Source organism: Notolepis coatsorum (assembly GCF_963971535.1).
Source record: "Notolepis coatsorum genome assembly, chromosome: 10".
Classification (NCBI taxonomy): domain Eukaryota; kingdom Metazoa; phylum Chordata; class Actinopteri; order Aulopiformes; family Paralepididae; genus Notolepis; species Notolepis coatsorum.
The window spans coordinates 19,901,614-19,929,465 of record NC_140174.1 but is presented as its reverse complement, the minus strand read 5'-3'; the positions used below and the strand labels follow the sequence as shown (position 1 = coordinate 19,929,465).

General features: G+C 46.2%; 1 protein-coding gene across 1 annotated transcript in view; it reads left to right on the top strand.

Annotated features, from left to right (window-relative positions):
• Positions 1–27,852, top strand: part of LOC311236059 (band 3 anion exchange protein-like) — a 129,932-nt gene that overhangs the window by 80,057 nt on the left and 22,023 nt on the right. Inside the window, exons 14-17 of the mRNA XM_084323649.1 lie at positions 11,416–11,582; positions 18,530–18,771; positions 20,945–21,114; positions 21,368–21,541. Coding sequence (XP_084179775.1) covers positions 11,416–11,582; positions 18,530–18,771; positions 20,945–21,114; positions 21,368–21,541 — 753 coding nt within the window. The remainder of the gene's footprint in view (positions 1–11,415; positions 11,583–18,529; positions 18,772–20,944; positions 21,115–21,367; positions 21,542–27,852) is intronic.

The following is a 27,852-nucleotide window of genomic DNA, read 5'->3' as shown; positions in this document are numbered from 1 at the left end:
TGAATCAAATTTGTGATGTCCTCTCGCTGCTCCTCAGGTAAGTGTGCTAAGTGAGTGGGCAGGTTCAATAACATCTCAGTGTTGGACAATCTAGCACCCTGATGGGCTGCATTGCGCAACTCCAAGCCATCTACATCCTCACCACTAACGTCAGGAGAGTCCGGAACTATTGGAGTTGAGGCAACAGCAGAGACGGCCAGTCCGGCTGTCTGGTCTGAGGTCTTCACCTGCACACTATCTCTGGAAAAATATGGTTTAAGCATATTGATGTGGCAAACACGAGAGTGACGTTTACGATCAGGGGTGCGAACCACATAGTCTGTATCACTTATCTTCTTGTCTATTGCATACGGTCCGGAAAAACGAGCGGAAAGAGCAGAACCAAGGATAGGTAACAGGACTAGAACCTTATCACCTGGCTGGAAAGATCGAGAAACAGCTTTCTCGTCATAGTGCCGTTTCATAGTTCTCTGGGAAGAAGAGAGCGCTTCTTTTGCGAGAGAGCACGCCTGATGCAGTCGCTCTCGAAACTGGCTAACAAAATCTAGAACATTAGTGGGTGTGCTGGCACCCTTTGACATGAACCGTTCTTTAAGAACTTTCAGAGGCCCTCTAACAGTGTGCCCAAAAACGAGCTCAGCAGGACTGAAACCAAGAGACTCCTGTATGGTCTCTCGCACAGCAAATAGAACAAGGGGGACACCCTCATCCCAATCTTTCTCTGTGTCTAAGCAATATTTACGCAGCATGGACTTTAAGGTCTGATGCCAACGTTCTAGAGCCCCCTGAGTTTCAGGGTGGTAGGCACTGGACACTATATGTCGGATACCCAGGGACTGTAACACTTGCTCAAATAACCTAGACAGGAAGTTGGTGCCTTGGTCCGTTTGTACTACCTTAGGCAGTCCAAACGTGGAGAAGAACTTCGTCAAAGCCGTAATTATTACAGGCACTGTAATTCTGCGAAGAGGGATAGCCTCAGGGAAACGGGTGGCGGTACACATTATTGTCAACAAAAACTGATTGCCGGCTTTGGTCCTTGGCAACGGACCAACACAGTCAACTATGACATGTTCAAATGGTTCACCGACCGCTGGTATAGGACAGAGGGGAGCAGGTGGAATTACCTGGTTTGGCTTTCCGGTGATCTGACAAGTACTACACGTACGACAGTACTGTGCTACATCGGACTTCAAACCGGGCCAAAAGAAATGTTGAAGTATTCTGTTGTATGTTTTAGTGACTCCCAAGTGTCCAGACCAAGGGTGGTCATGGGCCAAGAACAGTACATGCTGACTATAAACTGCAGGGACAACAATCTGATAAACAGTGCTCCAGTCTGGTACCTGATCTGGTAGCCCTATCTCCGATTGTGCATGCTCTGCCAGTCTAGTACCATGGGACCTCCATGTACGCATCAAAACTCCCTCATCCACAAAATAAGAATGCAACTCTCTCCTCTGTTCTGTTTCAAGAGAAGAGAAACATTTTGCAAGAGAAGGGTCAGCCTTCTGGGCAGTAATTAGCATTTCACGAGTAACGGGTAACTTCAATGCGTCGGAACTAGTTACAGTTGTCTGTGGGGGTACCTTACTATGAGTCTGTGGTTTGTCAGCGGTATCAGAAGTTGGAGCCAGCAACTCCTCCCTGACAAAGGCTGAAGCAAAAACAGAGTCAGACAAATTAATTTCATCACCTCTCTTTTTCAATTGAGCCCGAGTGACAACACTTGCAGAAAAAACTTCAGGGAAGTTCTGTGACAAGTCATCAGGCAGAGAATCTGTGTCTGGGTGATCCAACACTTCCAGCACAGCGTTCACCTGTCCTCCAGCTAAATCATTTCCCATGATAAAGGAAATGCCTTTAACTGGCAAGGAAGGTCTCACCCCTATTTTAAAGAAACCAGTGACCAAATCAGATTGTACATGAATACAGTGTAACAGGGCTGGCACGAAACCCATCTCAATACCTTGAACTAGGACACTAGAACCACAGGAAGATTTCTCAGACAGAGGTAGTACATCAGAGAGGATAAAGGATTGTGAGGCTCCAGTATCTCGTAAGATCTGAACTGTACACTGATCTTTTGGATCCCCTGTCAAGGAAACTAAACCCTTGGAAGTAAATGGCCTGAAACAAGGATCGAGAACATCCTGATCATTGTGCATCTGCTGATCGGAATCAGGTGCCATTTTAATCAGACCAACCCCTTTGGGTTGTCTAAAGTTCTGAGAGGACGGTTGCTGCTTACGTTTCAATGTTAAACAGTCAGAAATAACATGACCAGATTTATGACAGTAGTAACATGTCCGCTCCTCTTTTGAGCGTGGAGGTGACATTTTTGGTCGGGGGTGTGTGAATTCTGAATGGTTGGGGACAGAATGTTTCTGAGAGAAATCATGTGGGAGAAATGAGTCACGCCTATCTACAAACACAGTTTTATGGGTTAGCGCAAACTCATCAGCTAATACAGCAGCTTGCTGCAGAGTGGACACTTTCTGCTCACTCAGGTAAATTACAATACGCTCTGGCAAACGATTCTTAAACTCTTCTAATAGAATGAGTTCTCTGAGAGAGTTAAGATCTGAGGCCTTGCTTGCTGCACACCATTTATCAAAGAGAGTTCCCTTCTCTCTAGCAAACTCTACAAAGGTCTGGTTGACAGCTCTCTTGTGACTGCGAAACCTCTGCCTATAAGCTTCGGGCACAAGCTCATATGCACGAAGGATGGCAGCCTTCACAGTATCATACAGTAAACTATCTTCTAGGGAAAGTGTTGAACAAACCTCTTGGGCTTTACCAGTCAATTTGCATTGAAGCAACAAAGGCCAGACCTCTCTTGGCCAGCGCAATGAAGCAGCAATACGCTCAAACACATTAAAATAAGTATCAACTTCTGTCTCTCGGAACGGAGGCACCAAGGCAATGTGTTTACTTATATCAAAAGTGTGTGATGAATAAGCTGTGGAGGAGGACATACCCGGGCCTTGTGGAGGAGTCGGTGTAGCAGAGTTGGATCCACTCCTTTGGTCTCCCAGCTCCAACTCCCGCAGTCTGAGCTCTTTTTCCACCTCAAGCTCCAACCTACGGATGTTAACAGCCCTTTCATTTTCCGCCTCAAGCTCCATTTTATGAAGCCGATACTCCGCCTCACGTGCTTGTGCCTTCTCCTGAGCCTCCATCTGGAGACGGGCTATTCTAACCTTGACCTGGGCCCCTTCTCGAGACCCAGTTGACACAGGAGAGGTCAAGTGAAAATGTGCCAATGTGACGTTCACACCTGCCTTTTCAGCACCATGGGCTTGCTCCTCAGAAGGCTGTGCTTCCGTAGGTTCACCAGGAGGACTTGCATGTTCATCAGAGACCACAGGTAAAACAAGCGTCCCCTGCTCCAACAGCTTATCTACCACAAGACACCTGATATCCTGCTTAAGATGCTTTTGTTGAACCGAGAGTTTAAAATGTGTGGCAATCTCCACTAAGTCTGCCTTGCGGCAGCTATCCAGCGCTTCCCAAGTAGGATTGCGCAAGAATTTCCCCAGATCAAAAGTACTAACTGCCATTATTCTTTTTTTTACACAAATGCCATTTTTACACACAAATTAATTAATAACTATACAAGTGTAAACAAACACAGTTCACCAAATCCATCAACCAACAATTGAACATGGGTTACAAAATCCAGGCAGAGCCCCCATTTATGTTACGACCCCTGTGAGTCTAAGGGTAAAGGGCTGTAACATAACAGTTGGTTGACAGAAAAGATGGACCACGTTTGTAAACAACAATGATATTTATTGAATAGATGCAAAGGAAGCACATGTAGCTCAGGGGTGAGCCCAGGCCAAAACAACAAACAAACACCACTATACTCCAAATAAACCCAAATCTAATCTATGGTAAAAGAGATTACATTACCTAAACTACTCTTACCTAACCAAAACAGGAGAAAACAATATCCAAAGGAAATGGCAGCTCACCCCATCTGTGCTTCCTGAGAAAGAGAGAAAAACACATTAATTATACAGAAACAAAGGCAGAATATATACAAAAACAAACTATAACTAACAATGCTCTCTCTGTGGCCATACACACACAAGGAAATTTCTACTAAGCACCAAAGGCCAATAAACGAAATGCAATATTGTCAAAGTTACAGGTTTACAAAATCACAACAGGCCTAGCCTCATGCCAGAGAGAGAGAAAGACTGAAGTGAGAAGCCATGTTTTAACAGGTGTGGGGTGATCCATGATTGGGTGGTGTGGATTGAGTGTTGGAGTCTGGAAAGCCATCCACCAATCGGTGCTGTGTTGCTATAATGGAAGGGCAGGCCTGGCAGGGACCAATGGTGAAGGGAACAATGGCTGGAGGGAGGAAACAAAATGGAGAACACACACACATGGAGACACACACTGGGGAATATATACATTGGGATGTATGACAACTATTAAAGAAACTTGAAACTTGAAACTTGGTTGAAGAAACATGGCTTGGATTCAAAACCAAATTCACAACAATACTCAACAACATAGCACCCCTAAGAACCACCAGGGTTAAAAATCGCGCTGAGCCATGGATGCACACTGAAATACTGGCCGTTATGAAAACCAGAGACAAAAAATGCTCTGAACTTCATAAAAGTCAGACAAAGCTTTCCAAAAGCTCAAACAGTGAACTCCAAGCCCACGTGGTTGAACAAAAAATTCAAAGAAAAGACGTAAACACCATGATCAAAACAGCAAAAAGATATTTCATCAATGACAAAACTGAGGAAAACAAAAACAAACCACATGAACTTTGGAAATTACTCAATAATCAACTAGGCTGCAGTAAAAAACTTAAAACCAGATTCTCAAACATAAACATAAAGACGGACAACACGCTCATCACAGACAAGCTGGATGTAGCCAATTACTTAAACATCTTCTTCACAAACATAGCCACAACACTGGTAAACAAACTACCCTCCCACTCAGGGAATTATGGGGTAGAACACATAGTAGCATACTACAAAAACCTAGGGGTCCGCAAAGACGACTTCAAACTAGAAATGGTAACAACCGATGAGTTACTAAAAAAATTGAGCGCCCTCCAACCTAACAAGGCCACTGGCCATGACAACATCCCCTCCAAATTCCTCAGAGACTCAGCAGCCGCCATCACCCCAGTCATCACACACATGATAAACCTCTCCATAAAACAGGGACACGTCCCCAAGGACTTCAAAATTGTGAGAGTGACCCCTCTGCACAAAAAGGGCAGCAAATTAGACCCAGGCAACTACCGCCCTGTTTCTATTCTTATCTCCATCTCGAAAGTCATGGAGAAAATAGTCTATGAACAGGTCGAAAAGTACCTGGCGGAAAAAAATCGAATCTACGAATTCCAATCTGGCTTCAGAACGTCCCACTCCACTGACACATGCTTTCTCTATTTGAACGACCACATCAAACAAGAGGTGGACGTGGGCAAATACTGCGGCATGGTCATGCTGGACCTACAAAAGGCCTTCGACACTGTCAATCACTCCATTCTGATTGACAAGCTAAAAGCAATTGGTTTTGATAGTTTATCAGTGAGCTGGATGCAATCCTACCTGGAGGGGAGAGAACAGATGGTGGAGGTAAACGGTACTCTATCCCCCCCCTCACAGTGAGCTGTGGTGTTCCACAAGGAAGCATACTAGGACCGCTACTGTTCCTAATTTATGCAAATGACATGTCGTCAGCCTGTGACTGCAACTTGTTCCTGTTTGCGGACGACTCAGCCCTGCTCGTCTCTGACAAGAACAAGTTGCAAGTTGAAAAAACCCTCAGCTCGGAACTAGGCAAAATCTGCATATGGCTCGCTGATAACAAACAAATCATTACACAAACAAACAAATCATTACACATGGGCAAAACAGAGTCCATTCTCTTCGGTCCAAATAACAAACTCAGCAAGACCGACGGCTTCTCAGTTACAGTAGGTGACAATATTGTCACAAGGAAAGATGAAATTACCTACCTGGGTTCTATCCTAGAGGCAAATCTTTCCTGTGACAAAATGGCATCCAATGTAATAAAAAAAGTCAACAAACGAACTAGATTCTTGTACCGGATCTCCTCTCTGGTAAACAAGAATACCCTGAAGACTCTGGCAGGAGCACTCATTCAAGGGTACTACGACTATGCTTGCACCTCATGGTACCAAAGCACCTTAAACGCGCTAAAAACAAGATTACAAACATCACAAAACAAACTGGTCAGACTACTTCTTGACCTTACCCCTAGAACCCACCTCACCCCTGCCCACTTTGACAACCTAGGATGGCTTAGAGTAGACGACAGAGTACAGCAACTTGCAATGGGCCTGGTCTACAAGATACACTATACGACTAAGGTACCCATGTACATGTCAAAATACTTCCCAAAGGTCAGTAAATACCACAACCACAACACCAGAGGAAGCTCAACAAATCATGTTAAACCCAGATTTGGCTCAAACAAGGGACTAAACAAGTTTCGCAATTATGCCACATCAATGTGGAACGCCCTACCCAAAGCTGTAAAGGAATGTGAATCCCTACCCACATTCAAAACCGCTCTCAAAGAGCACCTACGGGAGGCTGCAATTCAAAACTGGCCACCGTAAATGTCCAAACCCCCCACCCCCTCCTAATAGACAGTCTCCTCCCCACCGCATGTATATATTCTCTCCCCACCGTATGTATATCTTTCTCCCACCCACCCACCCCCTCCTAATGTACAGTCCCCTCCCCATCATATGTATATACTCTGTCAGGATCTATGGGTAACAGTACTGTATATTTGAATACCGTTTATGTCACAAATGTGTCAGTACAAAATACCTGTATGTCCCTATGCCATAAATGTCATGTATGTTGTGTATGTCATAAATGTCAATATGAATTGAAAATGGGGGACCCTGATGTAAACAAGACAAACGTCTTTCTCTGGTCTGCATCCCCTTAACAATTGTGTGTATTGAGCCGTACTGTATTGTACCCATTCTGCAATCTGTTAAATAAAGTTTTCATTCATTCATTCATTCATTCATTCATTAATTCATTCATTCATTCACACGCCTCAGCTCTGTGTCTGCTAGTCTCAAGGTAGGGCAGTTAGGTAGAACAGTCAGGTAGAATAGAATAGAATAGAATAGAATCTTTATTGTCATTGTTGGTACAATGAAATTGGGTTTAGAGCATCACCACTGGTATACAAACATACTGGATATAGCATATACATAATAATAATAATATCAATGTCCCAAGTGCAGTAGTGCTAGTGCAATAAATAGTACAGTGACAGTCCAGTTGAGTTAATGGATGGAGGAGGGGGGGGGGGGGGGGGGGCGTTGGCTTGCAATGGATGGAATAGTGTATTGTATAGTGTATAGTGCAGCAAATGCAAGTCCGGTTCACAGTTATTGTTGTAATGTAGTAATGTAGAAGTGGGAGTTATTTCACCGGGGGTTGGGGATGGGGTGCGAGGGGGGGGGGGGGGGGGTTCGTCAGTCTGCTAGTACCGGACTGGATGGATCTGTACCTTCGACCAGAGGGCAGCAGTTGGAAAAGATGGTGTGCTGGGTGAAACTGGTCCTGTAGGATGTTATTCACACAATGTAGGCAGCGGGAGGTGAAGACTGTGGAGATATCTGGAAGGCTAGCTCCAGTGATCCTCCTCGCAGCCTTGACCACTCTGTGGAGGGCCTCCTTCTCTGCCCTGGTGCAGCTGGAGAACCACACCAGTAGTCCGTAGGTGAGCACACTCTCTACTGCGCAGTGGTAGAAGTTAACCATCAGTCCCTGTGGGAGTTAGGGCAGTTCAATCAATCAATCAAATCCTTTATTTAACCAGATAAGCATCATTGAGATTAAAATCTCTTTTTCAAGAGCGATCTGGCCAAGCAAGGCAGCAGAAAGTTCCTGATTGGCCAGGTCATGTGACATGTGCGCCAATCGTGGGACAGCAAGTTCTGCGCCTATTTCCGGGTCTAACAGCCCGGAAATAAGAAAAAAAAAAAAAAGAAAAAAAACTACCTGGCGTTCTATCGCCATGCTCTAAGACAAACTCTAACCTTAACCAACTTCGAAAGAGTGCCTAAGCTTAACCGTCGGAATCAGGGCAGGCGTTCTATCGCCATGCTCTAAGACAAACTCTAACCTTAACCAACTTCGAACGAGCACCTAAGCTTAACCAGTGTAGAAACTTGCGGTCCCACGATTGGGCGTACATGTCACATGACCAGAAATGACCTGGCCAATCAGAGACGCGGAAACACTCTTCGGCTGCCCAAAGTATTCAGGCGACCAGCCCTGGTAATTTTAGGTCCTCCTGTATCTTGTTCCAGGATGAAGGAGCAGCATATTTAAAAGCCCTTTTTCCCAATTCAGTTCTCATATGGGGAACTTCCAGTGTTAGAGCAGCTTGAGAACGAAGGGCATACTTATATTGCTTTGTGCACAGAAGCACACTTAGGTACGAGGGAACCAGTTTAAGCAGAGCTTTGTGCACAAGAGAGAGCCATCGAGAAAATCGCTGTATTTGTATAGATGGGTAACTTGCAATGGTATATAGGGTGCAATGGTGCACTCGATTTCCACATCCCGTGACAAAGCGCATGGCAGAATGGTACACAGTATCAAGCTTTCTAAGGTACTGATCAGGTGCATACATGTAGAGTAAGTCACCATAATCGAGTAGTGGTAAGAAGGTGGTCGAGATCAGGTGACTTCTCACTTTAAGTGAAAAACAGGACCTGTTTCTGAAAAAGAAGCCAAGTTTAAGCTTCAGCTTTGACACAAGTTTGTCTATGTGAGATTTAAACGTAAGGTTCTCGTTCATTGTAATGCCTAGATATTTGTAGGAAGCAACCCTTTCGATGTCAGTCCCTCCAGCAGTAACAAGTGTGGGAAGATCAGCTGGGAGTCTCTTCCCATTTGAGAAGAGCATAAACTTTGATTTGCCAGCATTTAACACTAGCTTAAGCTGGGTAAGATGTGACTGAACAATGTCAAAGGCAGATTGCAAGAACTCCATCGTTTGCACAACACTGGGAGATGAGCAATACATTACTGTGTCATCAGCATATAAATGGTAAGCAGCATTAGACAGGTTGATACAAAGATCATTTACATAATGAGAACAGTAGAGGTCCCGGTACGGAACCTTGTGGTACACCCTTAAGTAGAGTTAGGTAGGGCAGTTAGGTAGGACAGTTAGGTAGGGCAGTTAGGATCTAGTAATCTTGAAAAGTCTGAATCTGGATCAGGGTGATCCTATCCTGAATTGCTTTGAAATACAGAGACAAAATCTGGCCGAGTTGTCTGATCCTGGATCACAAAAAATGGGATTTCAAAATCTGATCGGATCTGATTGAGATTAAAAGCTTTGAACTACTGGGCCCTGGTAACAGCAGCGGCGCCAGAGACTTGTGATTGGGGGAGCTACGAGGGGGCTGGATTGTGATTGGGGGAGCTACGAGGGGGCTGGATTGTGATTGGGGGAGCTACGAGGGGAGGGAGCTACGAGGGGCTGGATTGTGATTGGGGGAGCTACGAGGGGGCTGGATTGTTTATAGCAGGTGCTAATGAATGCAACAAACAATAACAATTAAGAGAAAAACGACATTCAATGATTCTGGGCTAATAGGCTACATAATTGAAAATGCACGATACTAAATGTTTAGCGTTATACATCAATGCAAGCACAATTCATTCCGTTAATTTAGAATGAACAAATCAAATGCATACAAAAAGTTTACGTCAACAAGCAGGAACAAACAACCACAATCCAAATCACCACAGAAAGTATCTGTAGATTTACAAAATACTGTAGCTGTGAGCATAGGCGCCGATATTTCTGCCGATGGGTGCTCAAAACAGTTGAATGCCCCACGCCTAAGATAAACCTTATGCAATAGCCATAGCCTACATCACTTGTTGCTATACGGATTTGGATGGAGTCAAACGCACACATTTCAGCATTAGGAAATGAACAGCGGCCAACACGCGCGCGTGCGCGCACATAGAATCGTAGACCAAGTGCACAATCCAACACCACCGTGGGTGTGAGACACTGCTGCTAGAACACCCATAAAGAACACAGCATACCATTAACAAGCCAAACAAGTTCTAATATCGTTATCCACGGAAAGAAACGACTGTAGCACTGGCTAGAGTTGAATATGGTCATGCAGAGCAATCTTATGTGGAAACAGGAATACACACTTCCTGCTAGCAAGCAGCTGCCTGCCAACTGTAGCTAGCCCGAGGCACACAGCACATGACAGAAGTAGCCTATTTCCAGCTTGCTGCTCGTTCAGACAGTGACAAGCTTCATAAAGAAAACATTCACTCACAAAACAAATCGTAGCTAATGTTACAGAAGACATTTCCTGTTTAGCTGACAGAGTTGGCAACAGGCTGCATTGTGGAGTCGCTGGACATAACAATGTCAAAATCTTCTTAACCCTCTGAGGGCGGGTGTAATTAGCACTACCATTACATTTTCAAATCATAATATCATAACACAGAGGCTGAGAGACTCACTTTGATTTGCTGTCGGTAGACCATCGCTGTCGCGTGCCATTCTAACTAGGGATGTCCGATATTATCGGCCGACCGATATTATCGGCCGATATCGGCAGTAAAATGTGATATCGGAAAATATCGGTATCGGTTTAAAAAAAAGAAAAAAACAATAACAATATTTGTTATATATATATCCAGTGAAATTATTAGTTACCTGAAATTATTCAGTTTTTTTGGGGGGGAAACCCTGCATATATCGGTATCGGTTGATATCGGTTGATATCGGTATCGGAAATTAAGAGTTGGACAATATCGGAATATCGGTATCGGTAAAAAAGCCAATATCGAGCATCCCTAATTCTAACCCTTTCAGAAGCTTTGTGGTCCGGTCTTAAACTTTCCATAAATGTGTCTCAATAAATCCATTTAGTTAGATCCAGTAATGAATGTATCTTGTGATTATTATAAATGTTCCTACGACGATAACAACTATTAGCCATTAGCCATTTCCTGGTTGATTCCCGGACATGATGTCACACGAATGCCAGGCTGCTCAGCCAATAGACCATTTGTTTTATTATTGTGAACGTACACTTTTGTCCAGTGCTTTTGTAAGGTGCACATAAAGGGCACAGTGATATCCCATGGATATATATAGCTGTTTTTATACATTTCAACGTTTGATTGCTTGATTGAGGCTGCTATATAAATGTTAAGCTGCTATATAAATATTAAAAGCTGCTATATAAATGTTAAAAGCTGCTATATAAATGTTAAAAGCTGCTATATAAATGTTAAAAGCTGCTATATAAATGCACCATTTACCATTTACTACATGCATCCATTTGCCATTTATTTACCGTTTCTCTCTGGACAGAAACTGGTGGTTCCCAAGGGCCTGACGGTGTCCAACCCGGAGCAGAGAGGCTGGATCATCAACCCCCTCGGAGAGCACAAGCCGTTCCCCGTCTGGCTGATGTTCGCCTGCTGCGTCCCGGCTGTCCTCGTCTTCATCCTCATCTTCCTCGAGTCTCAGATCACCACGTGAGTGAACAGAACAGTCTCCTCGTCTTCATTCTCATCTTCCTCGAGTCTCAGATCACCACGTGAGTGAACAGAACAGTCTCCTCGTCTTCATCCTCATCTTTCTCGAGTCTCAGATCACCACGTGAGTGAACAGAACAGTCTCCTCGTCTTCATCCTCATCTTCCTCGAGTCTCAGATCACCACGTGAGTGAACAGAACAGTCTCCTCATCTTCATCCTCATCTTCCTCGAGTCTCAGATGACCATGTGAGGGAACAGAACACTCTTCTCTGCAGTGTTCCTTCACTGACCCCCTTCATTCATAACGCACGTGTCATAGCAGCATGTGGGGGTACAGGTAGGACAGGTACGGTACATACTGAGTGTAGATAATAGAATAATAGAACAAAGTGTAAGTAATAATGATGATAGTGATAACAGTAGTAGTAGTGAACAGTAGTGAGTCGCAGGATTCAATCAGACAGTAGTAATAGTAATAATTGTAAACATGGTCCAAACCGTAGTAACACACTGCACCAGAGTCCAGTGTTTATTATTAAGAGTCAGATTGTCCTAACAGTGTTTATTATTAAGACAATGGACGCCAGACCCGACATAAGTCGGGTTAACTCGCCATCGCTTGAGCGCCAAACCCGAGAAAAGTCGGGTTTTAGTCGTTATTTCTTTTATTCGCTATTCCCATTAATAATTCATCCATCCAGCCTGATTATCATTGGGAATGGGTCTGAGATCGCAAACGTCCAATACCGCCGCCTAATGCCTTGTGGCCGCTATTGCACTCCATTTGGATCAGGGCCGAGCTGCGGCGTGCAGGCGGGGTCTAACTACTCGGCCAAGGCAAGTGGTTATAAAGGATGCATCGACGAAGGTCACCCCCCCCCCCCCGTTCATGTTCAATGCTTGATTACGTTGGAAATGTCTTGATGTCTTGATGATCTCTGAGAGCTCCGTGCGGAGTGAGGGGGTGTCGCCATGGCAACCAGTTTGTCCATCAGCTCCGCCTGCAGCCGGTCGCGCTCTGCCTCGCGCTGGGCATGGGCTGCGTCGCGCGCTGCTTCGCGCTGGGCATTGGCGGCGTCGCGCTGCGCATTGGCGCTGGCCTGGGCGGCGTCGCGCTGTGCGTTGGCGGCGTCGCGCTGGGCATTGGCGCTGGCATGGGCGGCGTGGAGCTGTGCATTTGCGACGTCGCGCTGTGCATTGGCGGCGGCGTGCTGTGCATTGGCGGCGGCGTGCTGTGCATCGGCGCGGCTTCTCTCAATGTTCTCTTCTGTCTGGAGGCGTCTGGTCTCCAGTCTTATGCGGTCGTCTTCACCCCTTTGTTGCGCCTGGAAGCGCTCTCACTCGCCTGCAAAATGTTCGCGCTCGCGCGTCTGTTGCGCTTGAAGTCGATCGCGTTCGGTGGAGGCTGCCAGGGTGGCGATGAGTGCTCGCGCCAGCATCTTGTCCGCCTCGCTGGGGGAAGACGCCGTTCGGGGCGATCGGCTCCCGGCAGTACTTGTTGGAGATCCGTTCTCCTGTTGCGTACCGAGGAGATCCATCTCCTGGGTGCGCGTCTCTTCTTGTGGTGGGTCGGGTTCCATCCCGGGAGGGCTTTCTTTATCCTGGAGCTCTCCGGGGACTACCTTGTCGACGTTGTCTGGGGATAAAGTCGTGTCAGTTCCCTCCTGGTCCCCACCGTGAGCTTGGTCAGTTACATTAGAACCCGCTAGGGCCTCTGTTGGCGGGGTAGCCTGGTTGATAGGGTCGGACATAATTTTACTATCCGCTTTAGTTATTTTATCCGTATTTAATTTCCCTTTAAAGCTAGGTATTGGACTGACAGCGTATGCCTCTAGATAGGGAGGTGGCTGCCGTCTGCGCTGCGGGCGATCTAGCTTAGGGGAACCGTTTGTGGAGTGTTCGTCATCGGCCATGTCAATATTAATATTATATTAATATTACGCTAGTTATTCTCCGGCTCGAAGGACCAATTGTAACTGAGGGGTACAATTCCCTGACTGTATTAATCAAGTATGGTATCATTAAACCACTACCGTCTTATGTACATTACTGGCCATACCGTACACAAGTATATCAGATGAGAACACTTCCACAATGAAACGGTTTCCACACAAGTACTCGTTTAGAATATTTATTACAGCAAAGGTATTATATTACATTACTTAGATGCGCTTATAAGGCAAAGAATGTGCGTAGGCAAGTCAATAATGAATATTAAGAATTATATCTATGGTACTCTGGGAAGGGGGTTTACTACCGGTTGTAAGCCAGCAGAGGGAGGCAATGCTCTATGCAAAGTCAATGGGTCCACGGGGACTTCAACAAGCCCTGCTCGGGGGGCGATCTTACTCCCTGGAGCAGCGGATGAAAACGGCAGCTGTAATCCCAGGGTGCGCGCCGCACAGGTGAAGCCGTGGAGTCTCTCCTTGAGACGGGCTCGAATGATGTCCTCACGGTAGATCCCACACAGCAGCGGGGTAGACGGTTCTCTGCTCCAGCAGCCACAGTCAAAGCAATGAAGAATAATAATAATAATCCTGCCGGAAAGTGGCTCTGCTGGCGCCGGGGAGATCCTCCGGTGCGCGGTGGTCCACGGTTGAACTTGACGTTACTATCCTATTAGCACGCGGCAATAAGTGCTCTATGTAGACGCACAATTACTCACTTCACGTGGTCTTTGACTCGTAATGAAGGCTTACTAATAAATAGCGAACGATACGTTGAACAAACGTAGTAGGATAACACGACTCTATTTTGGGGCAATACGAGCCCTACTCTGCCGCACGTTGCATAGTGGGTGAGACGTCACTTGGGTAACTGAACAAGACTGAACTCCAACTCGAACTGAAAGGAACTAACTCAGTATTCACCTACGCCATATTTATATGTACAGGGAATAATCAAGTGCCAGCCTGCTCACTGTCTCGTAGCCCTGGGCAGAAGCGGGCATGTTGAGACAAGTCATGGCGGTAGCTGTCAAGTCGGCTCTAGGGGCACGGCACTGGCGCTGGTGGCACGCCATCCAATAGGAGAACGAAATATTATGGGCTATAGTAGGCTAAAGGGATATTCCGTGTATATGTACAAGTAATATACAAGGGATATCAAACGATATACAAATATTATGCAATATATATCAATCAATAAATACATATATTAATCTGACCCTTTGTAACAGTTACTGTTTTATAATTTACATTACATTGAAAAGATAAAGATATATTTTTTAAAGCTGGATTTTCTAATACAGAAGAGGTATTATTGAGAACATTACATCATATTTTTCTTGTTATTTATTTTGTCCAGTAAGACTTGAAAATATATATTATTTTGTCATAGGTTGATTTAGTTATTTTCTTGAGATTTGTCAGATAGATTACTTTAGGCATAATACAGCATGTTGAGTAACTTTGGTTATAGAGAGATATTATTTTGTTATATAAAATAATATAAACAATAATTGTATATCCATACAGAGGAGGTATACTTTAAATATATTATAATGATAAGGCATCTTTGAGTAAACTTTGATTAAGTATCTTGAGGCTGAAGGCAGAGTGTCCTCTTTTAAAAAAATCACAATATGGTCACCCTTGAAGTCGCATTATAATTCACTTAATAAAATAATGACTAGTCAGCCTCCTAAAAAGACAAAAGTTAGTGACACGACTCACACAGCCGCCGCCAAAGTAAGGACTATGCTCTGTATCGTCAATCAATGGTCAAATAAATATTTGATTAAGGAATATAATATGCCTTTTTGTATTATTTCTCTGTGTATCAGCAAAATGTATATATTTTTATGTTAAACATTAAGGGAAATTAACTTCTCAGATTTTTTACAAACCGCCGCTTATCAACTAACCGGTTAATCGGCAGGTGACGTATGTTGCTCAGTAGTTGCTGATGTCTGCTCAGGAGGTTTGAGTGTTTGCTCAGACCAAAAAATAATTAGAGGGAACATTGGTTGGCACCTGTTGTGATAAACCCGTATTTTAAGTATGACTCCTGGTATTATTTATTAAAAGAAGCTTTCGTTGTCTTGGAGGTCGTAGGCTCCTCTTCTGGCTCCTCAGTTGGTATTTTCACCTTTGCAAAGAAGCTATCCAAAGACGTATTTTAATTTTTTTACTCATTTTGGCTAACGTTAGTTTAGCTAACGCTGCCCGGTGGTTGCGGACCACTGCACTTTTCCATAGGTTCTCCCAGTCCACGTGAGCAGCATTTCCATTGGCTGTTCACATGTGTGGTGCCATCAGTCATGAGTAAAGATAAAGTTTGAATTACTTACTGAACTGGTGTTTTTATTTCATACACCGCGTGTTTGCCATGTTGAGCAAGCACTACGAGCTTACTGCCGATGCATCTGCAGTAACATTAGAGTCAGTCTACCTTTGCTGCCTGCTGGAACGAACAATGATGTTATTTTTGGTAGCTTTGCCCTCTCCTGTTCGGCTTTCGCACTCATCTTGTTTTTCTGAGCACCGCTTGGGTATTTGCGCTTCATTTTTCATTTTTACCGGTAACGCAACTAATGAACGTTAGATTAGCAATGCTTCCCGCTTTGTTTTGAACGCTGCCCAGCCTGCTAATGAACATTAGTTATCAGCCGGCTAGCCCTATCGCACGTGAGCAAATCATTATTAGAATGGTACACACAGGGGTGTAGCTCCAGATTCTGGGCCCCATGAAAGAATGTATTTGTAGGCCCCCAGTGAATGCGAGCGTGCGTAAGCGCGCAAGCGAAATTCTTTTTGGCAATTTTTTTATTGATGAAAACGCATAATATGGTTTTTACCTATATATTCGGATAAGCAGTTCAGCACCTGCACTGTTGGTGGTGAGCCTAGTAAAGGATGTCGCATTGCGTTCATCTTCAATGAATGGACCAATGCAATAGTCTACCAAAGCCCCCCCTCTCTCTCTATATATCTCACACACACACACACACACACACACACACACACACACACACACACACACACACACACACACACACACACACACACACACACACACACACACACACACACACACACACACACACACACACACACACACACACACACACACACACTTCAGAAACAAACATAGTATCAATGAGAGCATCAATAATACACCTGAGTGATGTCTAGTAAAAAAATAAATAAAAAAATAAAAATAAAAAATTGGGCCCCCCCCCCCCCAGTGCTGGGCCCTTGGAATCATCCTAAGCTACCCCCCCCCCCCCCCCAGCTACGCCCCTGGGTACACATGATGGGGTGCCTAGCAACATAGAAGGGAGGGGGCCCCGCCTTTCAAAAAGACATCCTGACCAGTGGCGTAGCGGGGGGCCCGCCCTCTGCACCCTGTTCCCGTTACGAAATCTAAGAGGATAGCCTACAGTGGGGGTGGGGCCTCCTAAGCTCCAGGGCTCCGGGGCCGCGTGTAGCTTATTGCCAGCGGAAGAGTGCAAGAATGCTTCCGCATTCGTCACCGCACGCCAGTACGGTAATGCGCCTTTCCTTTCGCCCCGCTCAGACAAATGCATGTAGTACATTGCAACACAACGCAGCATTTCCGCGTACATTGCAACGAATCACTTGGAGTTTGAAAGTGATATCAGAAGAAACTACTCAACCTCGGCTGTCTTGGACCGAAAAACTCAACAGCTCCGACAAATGACTATTCTCACATTATTATCCAGAAGCTCCGCCACGGAGGAACCACCTCCAGCCTCGTCTACAGGTTCAGAAGCGCGGCGCTCTCTCTGGATTACGGTGGAGACTAATAAAGAACCGCGCCGGTGCTCCGTGTTGTTGACGCTGCTCTCAGTCCGGGGACACGACAACTTGAATCCAAAAAGCCGTGTTGTTCCCCCGCCTCCTCCCCGCTCCCTCCCCGTCCTCTGCGGTCATCTCATCGTCGTGTCCCCGGACTGAGAGCAGCGTCAACAACACGGAGCACCGGCGCGGTTCTTTATTATTCTCCACCGTAATCCAGAGCGCCGCGGCTACAGATCCCGTGTTTCTCCCTCCTCGGGTTTTAATCCTGGCAGATGTTTTTATTTATTATTTTTTTTATATATATTATTCTCCACAAAGCGCTTCTGAACCTGTAGACGAGGCTGGAGGTGGTTCCTCCGTGGCGGAGCTTCTGGATAATAATGTGAGAATAGTCATTTGTCGGAGCTGTTGAGTTTTTCGGTCCAAGACAGCCGAGGTTGAGTAGTTTCTTCTGATATCACTTTCAAACTCCAAGTGATTCGTTGCAATGTACGCGGAAATGCTGCGTTGTGTTGCAATGTACTACATGCATTTGTCTGAGCGGGGCGAAAGGAAAGGCGCATTACCGTACTGGCGTGCGGTGACGAATGCGGAAGCATTCTTGCACTCTTCCGCTGGCAATAAGCTACACGCGCGGGGGCCTCCGCTACGCCACTGACCCTGATGGCTACTGGCAGGAAGGACTAGATGAGGGGGTTTGTGGTGTGTCAGGGGGGGATGAGTCTGTGGCTGAACGTGCTGTACCGGTTGGACCGACTGTGTCCAGCCTACCATGTGACCTACCATGTGATCTACCATATGACCTACCATGTGACCATGTGACCTACCATGTGTCCTACCATGTGACCTACCATGTGACCTACCATGTGTCCTACCATGTGACCATGTGACCTAGCATGTGACCCACCATGTGACCCACCATGTGACCTACCATGTGACCTACCATGTGTCCTACCATGTGACCATGTGACCCACCATGTGACCTACCATGTGACCTACCATGTGACCCACCATGTGACCTACCATGTGACCATGCAACCTAGCATGTGACCTACCATGTGACCATGTAACCCGCCATGTGATCTACCATGTGATCTACCATGTGACCTACCATGTGACCTCCCATGTGACCTACCATGTGACCTACCATGTGACCATGTGACCCACCATGTGACCCCAGGCTCATCGTCAGCAAGCCTGAGAGGAAGATGGTGAAGGGCTCCGGGTTCCACTTCGACCTGCTGGTCCTGGTGGGGATGGGCGGGGTCGGCGCCCTCTTTGGCGTGCCGTGGCTCAGCGCCGCCACGGTGCGCTCCGTCACCCACGCCAACGCCCTCACCGTCATGAGCAAGGGGCCCAAGCCGGCCATCGAGAGGGTGATGGAACAGAGGGTCAGCGGCATCCTGGTGGCCCTGCTGGTCGGTGGGTGGAACTGCACGCTGGCCCCCGGGGCCTGGTACTGTATCTTAGATTACATTAGATACATTACATATTTACATTACATTAGATTACATTACATTATATTACATTATATTACATTACATCACATTATATTAGATTACATTACATTACATTACATTAGATTGCATTACATTAGATTACATTACATTACATTAGATTAGATTACATTACATCACATTATATTAGATTAGATTACATTACATTACATTACATTAGATTTAGGGGTGTAACGGTATCCGTACTGTACCACCTCAATGTGGTCCTCCGGTACAGTACGCGCTGTGCACCGAACGATTGCAACGGTACGGAACTTTTTTTTGCGGAACTTAAATCCCCCCGTCCCAAATATAACGTGCACAACTAACCGGATGTTGTTTGTTCATCCCACACAGCACGCAGCCACGCTGAACGATAGCTGTAATTCAGCATAGCATATTAGCCTTAGTATGGCGAGTGCAACTGGGATCATTTCGGATTCCCAGTTAACGACAGTAATGGACAAAGACAGGTGGATCGCACTAAAGCTACGTGCCGGCTAGCCCCTTTCGTGACTGTGATGCAAGCCTTGCATCACAGTCACGAAAGGGGCTACGTGCCGGCATTGTTCAACTTTATTGCGAACTTTATCACGCATTTGAAACGGCATCACCCGAATGTGAATATCACTGGTACAAGGAAGAAACAGACCCTAGTGCAAACCCAGCTCCCCGTGGCATTCAAGCAGCATCTCGCTATTAATTCAGACCAGGCCAAAGCAATAACAAACGCCATAGGTGTTTTTATAGCAGCAGATCTGCGACCATACTCCGTTGTCGAGAACACCGGGTTTAAGCACATGTTAAAGGTAATAGAGCCCCGCTACCTATAAAATACCTAATACCGCTACCTAATAAATAGAGACAGTATGACAATAAATAGAGACAGTATGACAATAAATATACAGTATGACAGTAAATAGAGACAGTATGACAATAAATAGAGACAGTATGACAATAAATAGAGACAGTATGACAATAAATATACAGTATGACAGTAAATAGAGACAGTATGACAATAAATAGAGACAGTATGACAATAAATGGAGACAGTATGACAATAAATAGAGACAGTATGACTCTTCTGTTTACCAACTCCCATCACTTACTTGATACAATTGACTTTAGCTCAAACATATATTGATATTGGCAGAATAAGGTGAATGTACAGGACGGAAACAGAAGAGTAAACATGTAACCTGAGGTAGTTGTACTGAATATAGTGAGTATCATGAGAGCACTGTGTTGTCACATGTTGTATGGAAAGGGGGATCAATAAAGGAATATCTGATCTGATCTTATCTTAAAGGTTTCGCAAGAATGTACAAAAAAAGATTATCCTGGTAGTTTGATAGTCATTTGAGTTTTACCATCAAAACCAGCCAGAGTATAAATAATGTACCAAGGTACTGCCACGGTACAAAGTCGTGTATCGCCAAGGTGCCAACTTTGTACTTATATAATACTGTGGTATAAATTAAACCATGATATCAATGGTAACATCATGGTCACTAACACCATCAAGAAATTATGACAATAAGTGCGGCTGGGTAGCGCAGAGACTCTGGGATCGAATCCAGCTGTCAGCGGTAGCTCAGGCTTGTTCAGTCGTCCCTACTAACACAATTGGCAGTGTTAGCGGGTGGGAAGCCGGCGGGGTATGTGTGTGTCCTGGTCGTTGTAAACTGCGACTCCTACTGGTCGGTCGGGGGGCCTGTTCAGCAGGGGGGGGGGGATCTGGGGGGAATAGCGTGAACCTCCCACGCGTTACGTTCCCCCAGTGAAACTCCTCGCTGTCAGGTGAAAAGAAGCGGCTGGCGACTCCACATGTATCGGAGGAGGCATGTGGTAGTTCTACACCCTCCCCAGGCCGACAGTGGGGCAATGCGTGCAACGACCAGGAAGGGAATTGGCATAACGACTAAATTGGGATGGGTGAAAAATACAAAAAATAAATAAATAAATATTATGACAATACCATGATATTTAATAAATACCATGACACCTTTTTCATAAAGGTACTAACTATTGATATATCTACTATTGATAGATCCCTTTGAGATCCAAGCCTCTTGTGTTGACCTTCCTTCCGCCTCCAGGTCTGTCCATCCTGATGGAACCCGTCCTCAAGACCATCCCCATGGCCGCTCTGTTCGGCATCTTCCTCTACATGGGGATCACTTCCCTCAATGGCATCCAGCTGTGGGACCGTATCCTGCTCCTGTTCATCCCCAAGAAGTACCACCCAGACGAACCCTACGCCACCAGGGTGAGACAGAGAGAGACAGACAGACAGACAGACAGACAGACAGACAGACAGACAGACAGACAGACAGACAGACAGACAGACAGACAGACAGACAGGCAGACAGACAGACAGACAGACAGACAGACAGACAGACAGACAGACAGACAGACAGACAGACAGACAGACAGACAGACAGACAGACAGACAGACAGACAGACAGACAGACAGACAGACAGACAGACAGAGTAACGTGTCTCTGTGTTGGGACACACAGGTCAGCACAGGCAGAATGCACCTGTTCACAGCCATCCAGGTGATGTGTCTTGCGTTGCTGTGGATCATTAAGTCCAGCCCCGCCTCCCTGGCTCTGCCCTTCATCCTCATCCTCACCATCCCCCTGCGCATGGCCATGACGGGCCGCCTCTTCACAGAGCTGGAGATGACCTGTGTGAGTGGTCCTTTCCTGTTTCCTGTTTCAGGAATGTAACAGTGATGTAAAAGTCCTGTCTCTAGCTTTGATGTATGTTCTCTGTATGTACAATAATGCTGCATTGATTGATTGATTGATTGATTGATTGATTGATTGATTGATTGATTGATTGATTGATTGATTGATTGATTGAAAACTTTATTAACAGATTGCAGAATGGGTACAATACAGTACGGCTCAATACACACAATTGTTAAGGGGATGCAGACCAGAGAAAGACGTTTGTCTTGTTGTCAGGGTCCCCCATTTTCAATTCATAGTGACATTTATGACATACACGACATACAGATAAACAGTACTCTTACATCCAAAAAAGAAATAAAAGTTGCCTCCGTGTCTAGAAGCAGAGGGAGGTGCTGTGCTTCAAAGCATGCCATCTAACAACAAACTTCATATAAATCCTGCAATGTATTATTGTTTTGACAATGGGTCATGACAAACCAATTACATAATCCAACATTGTGTAAACAACTAATCCAGTTAACTGTATATTTTTTTAATTATTTGTTACAAATATATCCATACTTCCATAGGGAGGTGTAGTCTGACGTCACTGGTTGTTCCACCCGTATAGGGATTTATCATTGGGAAAATGGATTATCGGCTATTGTAACAATTCTGCCGCATGGAAATTGAAACGCTTTCCATTTTTGCACAAAATTAGTTCCCTTCTATCACTAACATTATTGTTTAAAAATGTTTGGTTGAAATACAATTTCGCTTTTTTTTATGATTAATTGCAAATATTTTCATGTTGAGCTAATAGATTGTGGATGAATAAGCACAGAAAGGTACACCATGCCAATGTTAATGCTTTATTTGTTTTAAACGAGGCGATTTAGAAATGGGCAATGGGGAAATACATTGCGTTGGACAGAGGGTGGAACACGAAAAACGGCAATGACGTAATCACTACACCTCCCTATAGCGGCACGGTGGTGTAGTGGTTAACACTGTCGCCTCACAGCAAGAAGGTCCAGGGTTCGATTCCCGCTTGGGGACCAGGTTTCCATGATGCCAGGTACCCAGGTGGGGTATCTCCCAGGCCTTTCTGTGTGGAGTTTGCATGTTCTCCCCGTGCTCGCAAGGGTTTCCCCCCCGATAAGATAAACCCAATGGAAAAACATGCACAACAACAGATCGCTAACGCTGTGGCGTCCTTGACGAAGACGGACAGGAGCACTTGGATTGGTCCCCTGGCGCGGCTCACGTTGATGCCTGTCTGCTCCCGGCTGCCCTTGGGGGGAAGGACGATGGGATGGGTTAATCGCAGAGACGAATCCTACAGACAATGCATGCGTGTGTGTTTCGGTGTGTGTGTGTTGTGGATAATAGCCAATGCCAATTAAAGACCTCTGAGCAGGTCCTGCATTATTATATTATATTATATATATATTAATATATTATTATTATTATTATTGTAACTGAGGGGTACAATTCCCTGACTGTATTGTTAGATATGGTATTTAATACCACTACCTCTTGTACTTTAACTTCTGGAGTAAGTATACAACCTGGAATATTTAGGAAACGATAGCGATGGTACTTAAATGATTATAGCTGGATACACTAAGGGGGGGGGGGTCCCGCTGGTTGTAAGACAGTAGGAGGGGGGGGTTAGAGAAGCCGCTGGCGGTATCCCATCTGGCCGACGGTTTCTTGGGAGAATTCAAAGTCTTGAACACGGTGCCCACAGAACCTCGGTCCGCAGACGAATACAGCTGGACCCTCTGTGGACGGTAGCTGCCGGTCCACAACGGAGAGACGTGAGGCGACCTCACTGGTGTAGAGCGCCGTCTCACCTGGAGTCCTCTCCGGGGGGTAGTTCCAACACTCCGCAGTGTTGGCCTTTATCCATGGAATAATCAAAGCACCCAAAGCATAATCCAAGCCGTGGAAGGCTCGCCGTCGTCCGGGTAGAGTAATCCAATATACAGGTCCAGTCGCCCTGGCCCGGAGCTCCTCGGATGCAAGCACCACTAGGGGTCTGCTCAGCCTGGTTAAGCGTCCAGATAACGTCAGGAACGATGGGGGTACTGATAACTTTAGAACTCTAACCGAACGATGCACCATACAGCTTAATAGAATACGTCCAACTCGACGGTATAGTGCCAAACTATGACTATTCAACTATTAATCTACACGATATCTCAATGCCTATTCTGGGGCCAAGTAGGCCTTACTACACCACACGTGCGTCGTGGGGAGGCTTCGCGTCTGTCACTCTGTTGGAGGGTAAAGACTGGACTAAAAAGGAAAGTTCTACTTTACTTGCGCCATATATATATGCGCTATGAACAAATAGTACCATTCGTATTTCGCCCGACATATTCCTGCGCGGAACCGGGGCTTGCCACGACATGTTGGGCGGCACGATTGAACTTGGACCTAGGGGTATGGCAACCTGGCGCCAGGTTCTCGTCCAATGGTAGAATGAAACTATTATGGGCTGTTTAGTAGACTAAAGGGATATTCAGTGCATATTGTACAAGGAATATACAGGGGATATCAAACGATATACAAATACAATTAAATATATATATATAAATAAATATATATATTCGGTTTAATCTGATCCTTCACAACAGCCGCACCCTAATTAGTCCCACCTAATTAGCTAAGCAGAGACAGATTAACCGCACTGTCTACCACTCAAGGTCCGCTGTAAGGGTCAGTCAACTCACAAAGTCATGGGGTCATGGTCATCATCGACAGTATCTGGGAGTCGGGGCAGTTCTATGAGCCTCGCCACGGGACGTGTGTAAGTGCGCCCTTGGACGAGTACTTCAGCTGCTCGGACCTTGCCATCGGCACCGGTGATCACTTTGCTTACGCGGCCAGCCGGCCACATAGCTCTGGGTAGTGACTGGTCAATAATCATGACGACTGTTCCTTCTGTCAAATTGTCTCTCTCTTTTACCCACTTCTGGCGGGTCTGTAGAGACGGTAGGTAGTGAAGTAGGAAGCTGCTCCAAAACTTGTCAGCTAGTACTTGGCTGTACCTCCACATTCTTCGGCCGTTCGCTTCTTCAGGCCTGTACATTGTCTGGGGTAGCGCGGGGTCCAGCCGCCCCATTAGGAGTGTGTTGGGGGTGACTGGGTCGACATCTGCTACATCACTGGAGACGTAACCGAGGGGCTTTGAGTTCAATACTCCCTCGATCTCCGTGAGGACTGTCATTAGGACTTCCTCCGCCACAGTCTGGGCCCCAAGTACGGCGTACAGGGCTGTCTTTATAGAACGTACTTCTCGTTCCCAGGTTCCACCGAAGTGGGGTGCGTTCGGGGGATTAAACGACTACCGCCCTGTAGCTCTCACCTCCATAGCCATGAAGTGCTTTGAGAAGCTAGTAAAGGGCTACATCTGCTCCTCCCTCCCCATCAACATGGACCCCCTGCAATTTGCATACCGCCCCAACAGGTCCACGGAGGACGCCATATCCCATGTGCTGCACACAGCAGCATCACACCTGGACAAGAGGCAGGGGAACTATGTGAGAATGCTATTCATCGACTACAGCTCGGCATTCAATACCATAGTCCCCTCCATACTCATAGCCAAGCTCAGGGACCTGGGCTTGGGCTATGACCTCTGCCAGTGGGTCTTGGACTTCCTGACTGGCAGACCCCAGGTGGTGAGAGCAGGCAACTGCACCTCCTCATCCATCACCCTCAACATAGGGGCCCCCCAGGGCTGTGTTCTGAGTCCCCTCCTCTACTCCCTGTACACACACGACTGTGTGGCTCAGCGGAGTAGCAATACAATCGTCAAATTTGCTGACGACACAGTGGTGGTGGGCCTGATCTCTGCCAACGACGAGAGGGCCTACCTGGAAGAGGTCAAGGTCCTGGCGGGATGGTGCCAGGAAAACAGCCTCTCCCTGAACGTCAGCAAAACAAAGGAGATGATTGTGGACTTCAGGAGGTCGGGGGTCAAGGACTACAGCCCCCTCAGCATCGACGGGGCACCGGTTGAGAGAGTCAACAGCTTCAAGTACCTCGGAGCCCACATATCCGAGGACTTGAAATGGACCATACACATTAACAGTGTGGTGAAGAAGGCACGACAACGCCTCTACTTCCTCAGGCGCCTAAGGAAGTTCCAAGTCAGCCAGAAGATCCTTAAGAACTTCTACTCATGTACAATAGAGAGCATCTTGACCGGCAACATCACCTCCTGGTTTGGGAATAGCACTGCAAAAGACCAAAGCAGACTACAAAGAGTGACACGTTCAGCCGAACGCACAATCGGAGGGGGGCTCCCCACCCTCCAGAACATTTACTACAAGCGTTGCAAGGGGAAGGCTAAGAGAATTATTAAGGACTCGAGCCACCCGAACAACTGCCTCTTTGAACTGCTGCCGTCAGGCAAGCGATACAGGAGTCTCAAGGCGAGCACAGAAAGACTCAGAAGTAGCTTCTATCCCCAGGCCATCAGGCTGCTAAACGAACAATGAATGAACACTACACAACAACAACCACCAAACACACATAGCACACACATCCACACGCACACACTCACTTTAAACAAACACACTGCAGCACCCACTACACACACTTTATAGCACACACCCACTTTAAACAAACACACTGTAGCACCCACTCCCCACACTTTATATTTATGGATGAAGGATTGCACTACAACTCGTACACCTTACTGTAAATTGTACCTAAAATTGTACCTCATCCCATTTCTGCTTTGCACTAGATAGTACTGTACATTAGTACACTGCATAGTTGTGTATTGTATATTATATGGTAACTCAGAACATTGTACATATGTCTATACCGAACAACTGTGACCTCATTTTCTTCTTCTAAATTCATGCTATATTATGTTATTATGTTATTTGATACTATCTTGTCTAGCACAGTCTCTGGAGCGTAACAGTAAGAAGCATTTTGTATGAAAGTATTCTGTACTTCTGTATGACAACTATTAAAGAACTTGAGAACTTGAGAACTTGAGAAACTGGAAGTCAATCTGGGATGGAGCGAGGTGGGTCTTAAGTTCTGGGCCCATAGCTTGGAAGCTCTCTCTCAGCTCTCTTTCTCCGCCTTTGAAGTTGGTCCCGTGATCAGACAACAAAGTAGACGGTTTTCCTTTCCGTGACGTGAATCTTCGGAAGGCCATAAGGAATGAGTCTGTGCTCATGGTCGGAAGGAGCTCGATATGTATCGCTCTGGTGGTCATGCATTTGAATACAATACCCCACCGCTTCTCGGTGCCTCTTCCTCTCTTTATATACAACGGGCCAAAGCAGTCCATGCCTGTGGAGTGGAATGGCTTGTCGCCGATTCGGAGGCGACAGGGGGGTAAGTCAGCCATCCGTGGTATGCTGGGCTGCACGCGCCACTTACGGCAGTCTAGACAGGTTCGCTGGAAGCGCCGTACTGCTTCTCTGCCTTGCAGTATCCAATAACGACGTCTGATCTCCGCGAAGACTCTCTCTGCTCCTGCGTGGTGTACATCCTCGTCGTATTTCTTTATGATCAGCTCTGTGACCTTGTGTCGGCTGTTCAAGACGATCGGGTACTTAATATCATCCGGTAGATCGGGGGCTCTCCGCAGGCGACCACCCACTCTGATGAGATTATGGGCGTCACTCTCTGGTGCCAGGTGAATCAGTCTGCTGTCTGATGGGACGGGGTTTCCTCCCTGTAGACAGTCTAGCTCATCGGGGAACGAGTCTCTCTGGGCTCGTTGTAGTAGAAGAAGTTCTGCTTCTTCGTAGTCAGCTGCTGACATGTCAGTGGTGGACTGAATCTCTGGGTGGTGCCGCAGGAATGTTCTTTGCTGCGCACTCTCTAGGGTAATGCAGTCATCTATGTTGGGGTCTGTGGAGGCGACAGTGCTCAGTCCACAGAACATAGGTTTCTTGTTCTCAGCCTCCTCGTTACTTGCTTCCCGCGGGGTGGGCGTAGGCCAATCTCCTTCCGGGAGCTTGAGGAATTCTGGTCCGTCACTGTAGATGTTGCGACGGGTTAGGTCATCCAGAGACATTCCCCGGGTGATGACGTCAGCTGGGTTGTGTTTGGTGTCCACATACCGCCAGCTCGCTTCTTCTGTTAACTCTTGAATCTCGGTGACTCTGACTCCCACGAAGACTTTGTATCTGCATGAATCAGACTTGATCCATGTGAGTACTGTCGTGGAATCTGACCACAAGATTGTTCTGTGCACCGGAATGGTGAGTTCACGTTGGATTAACGTGGCTAGGTGCGCTCCTGCTAGGGCTGCGCAGAGCTCTAGACGTGGGATAGATTGT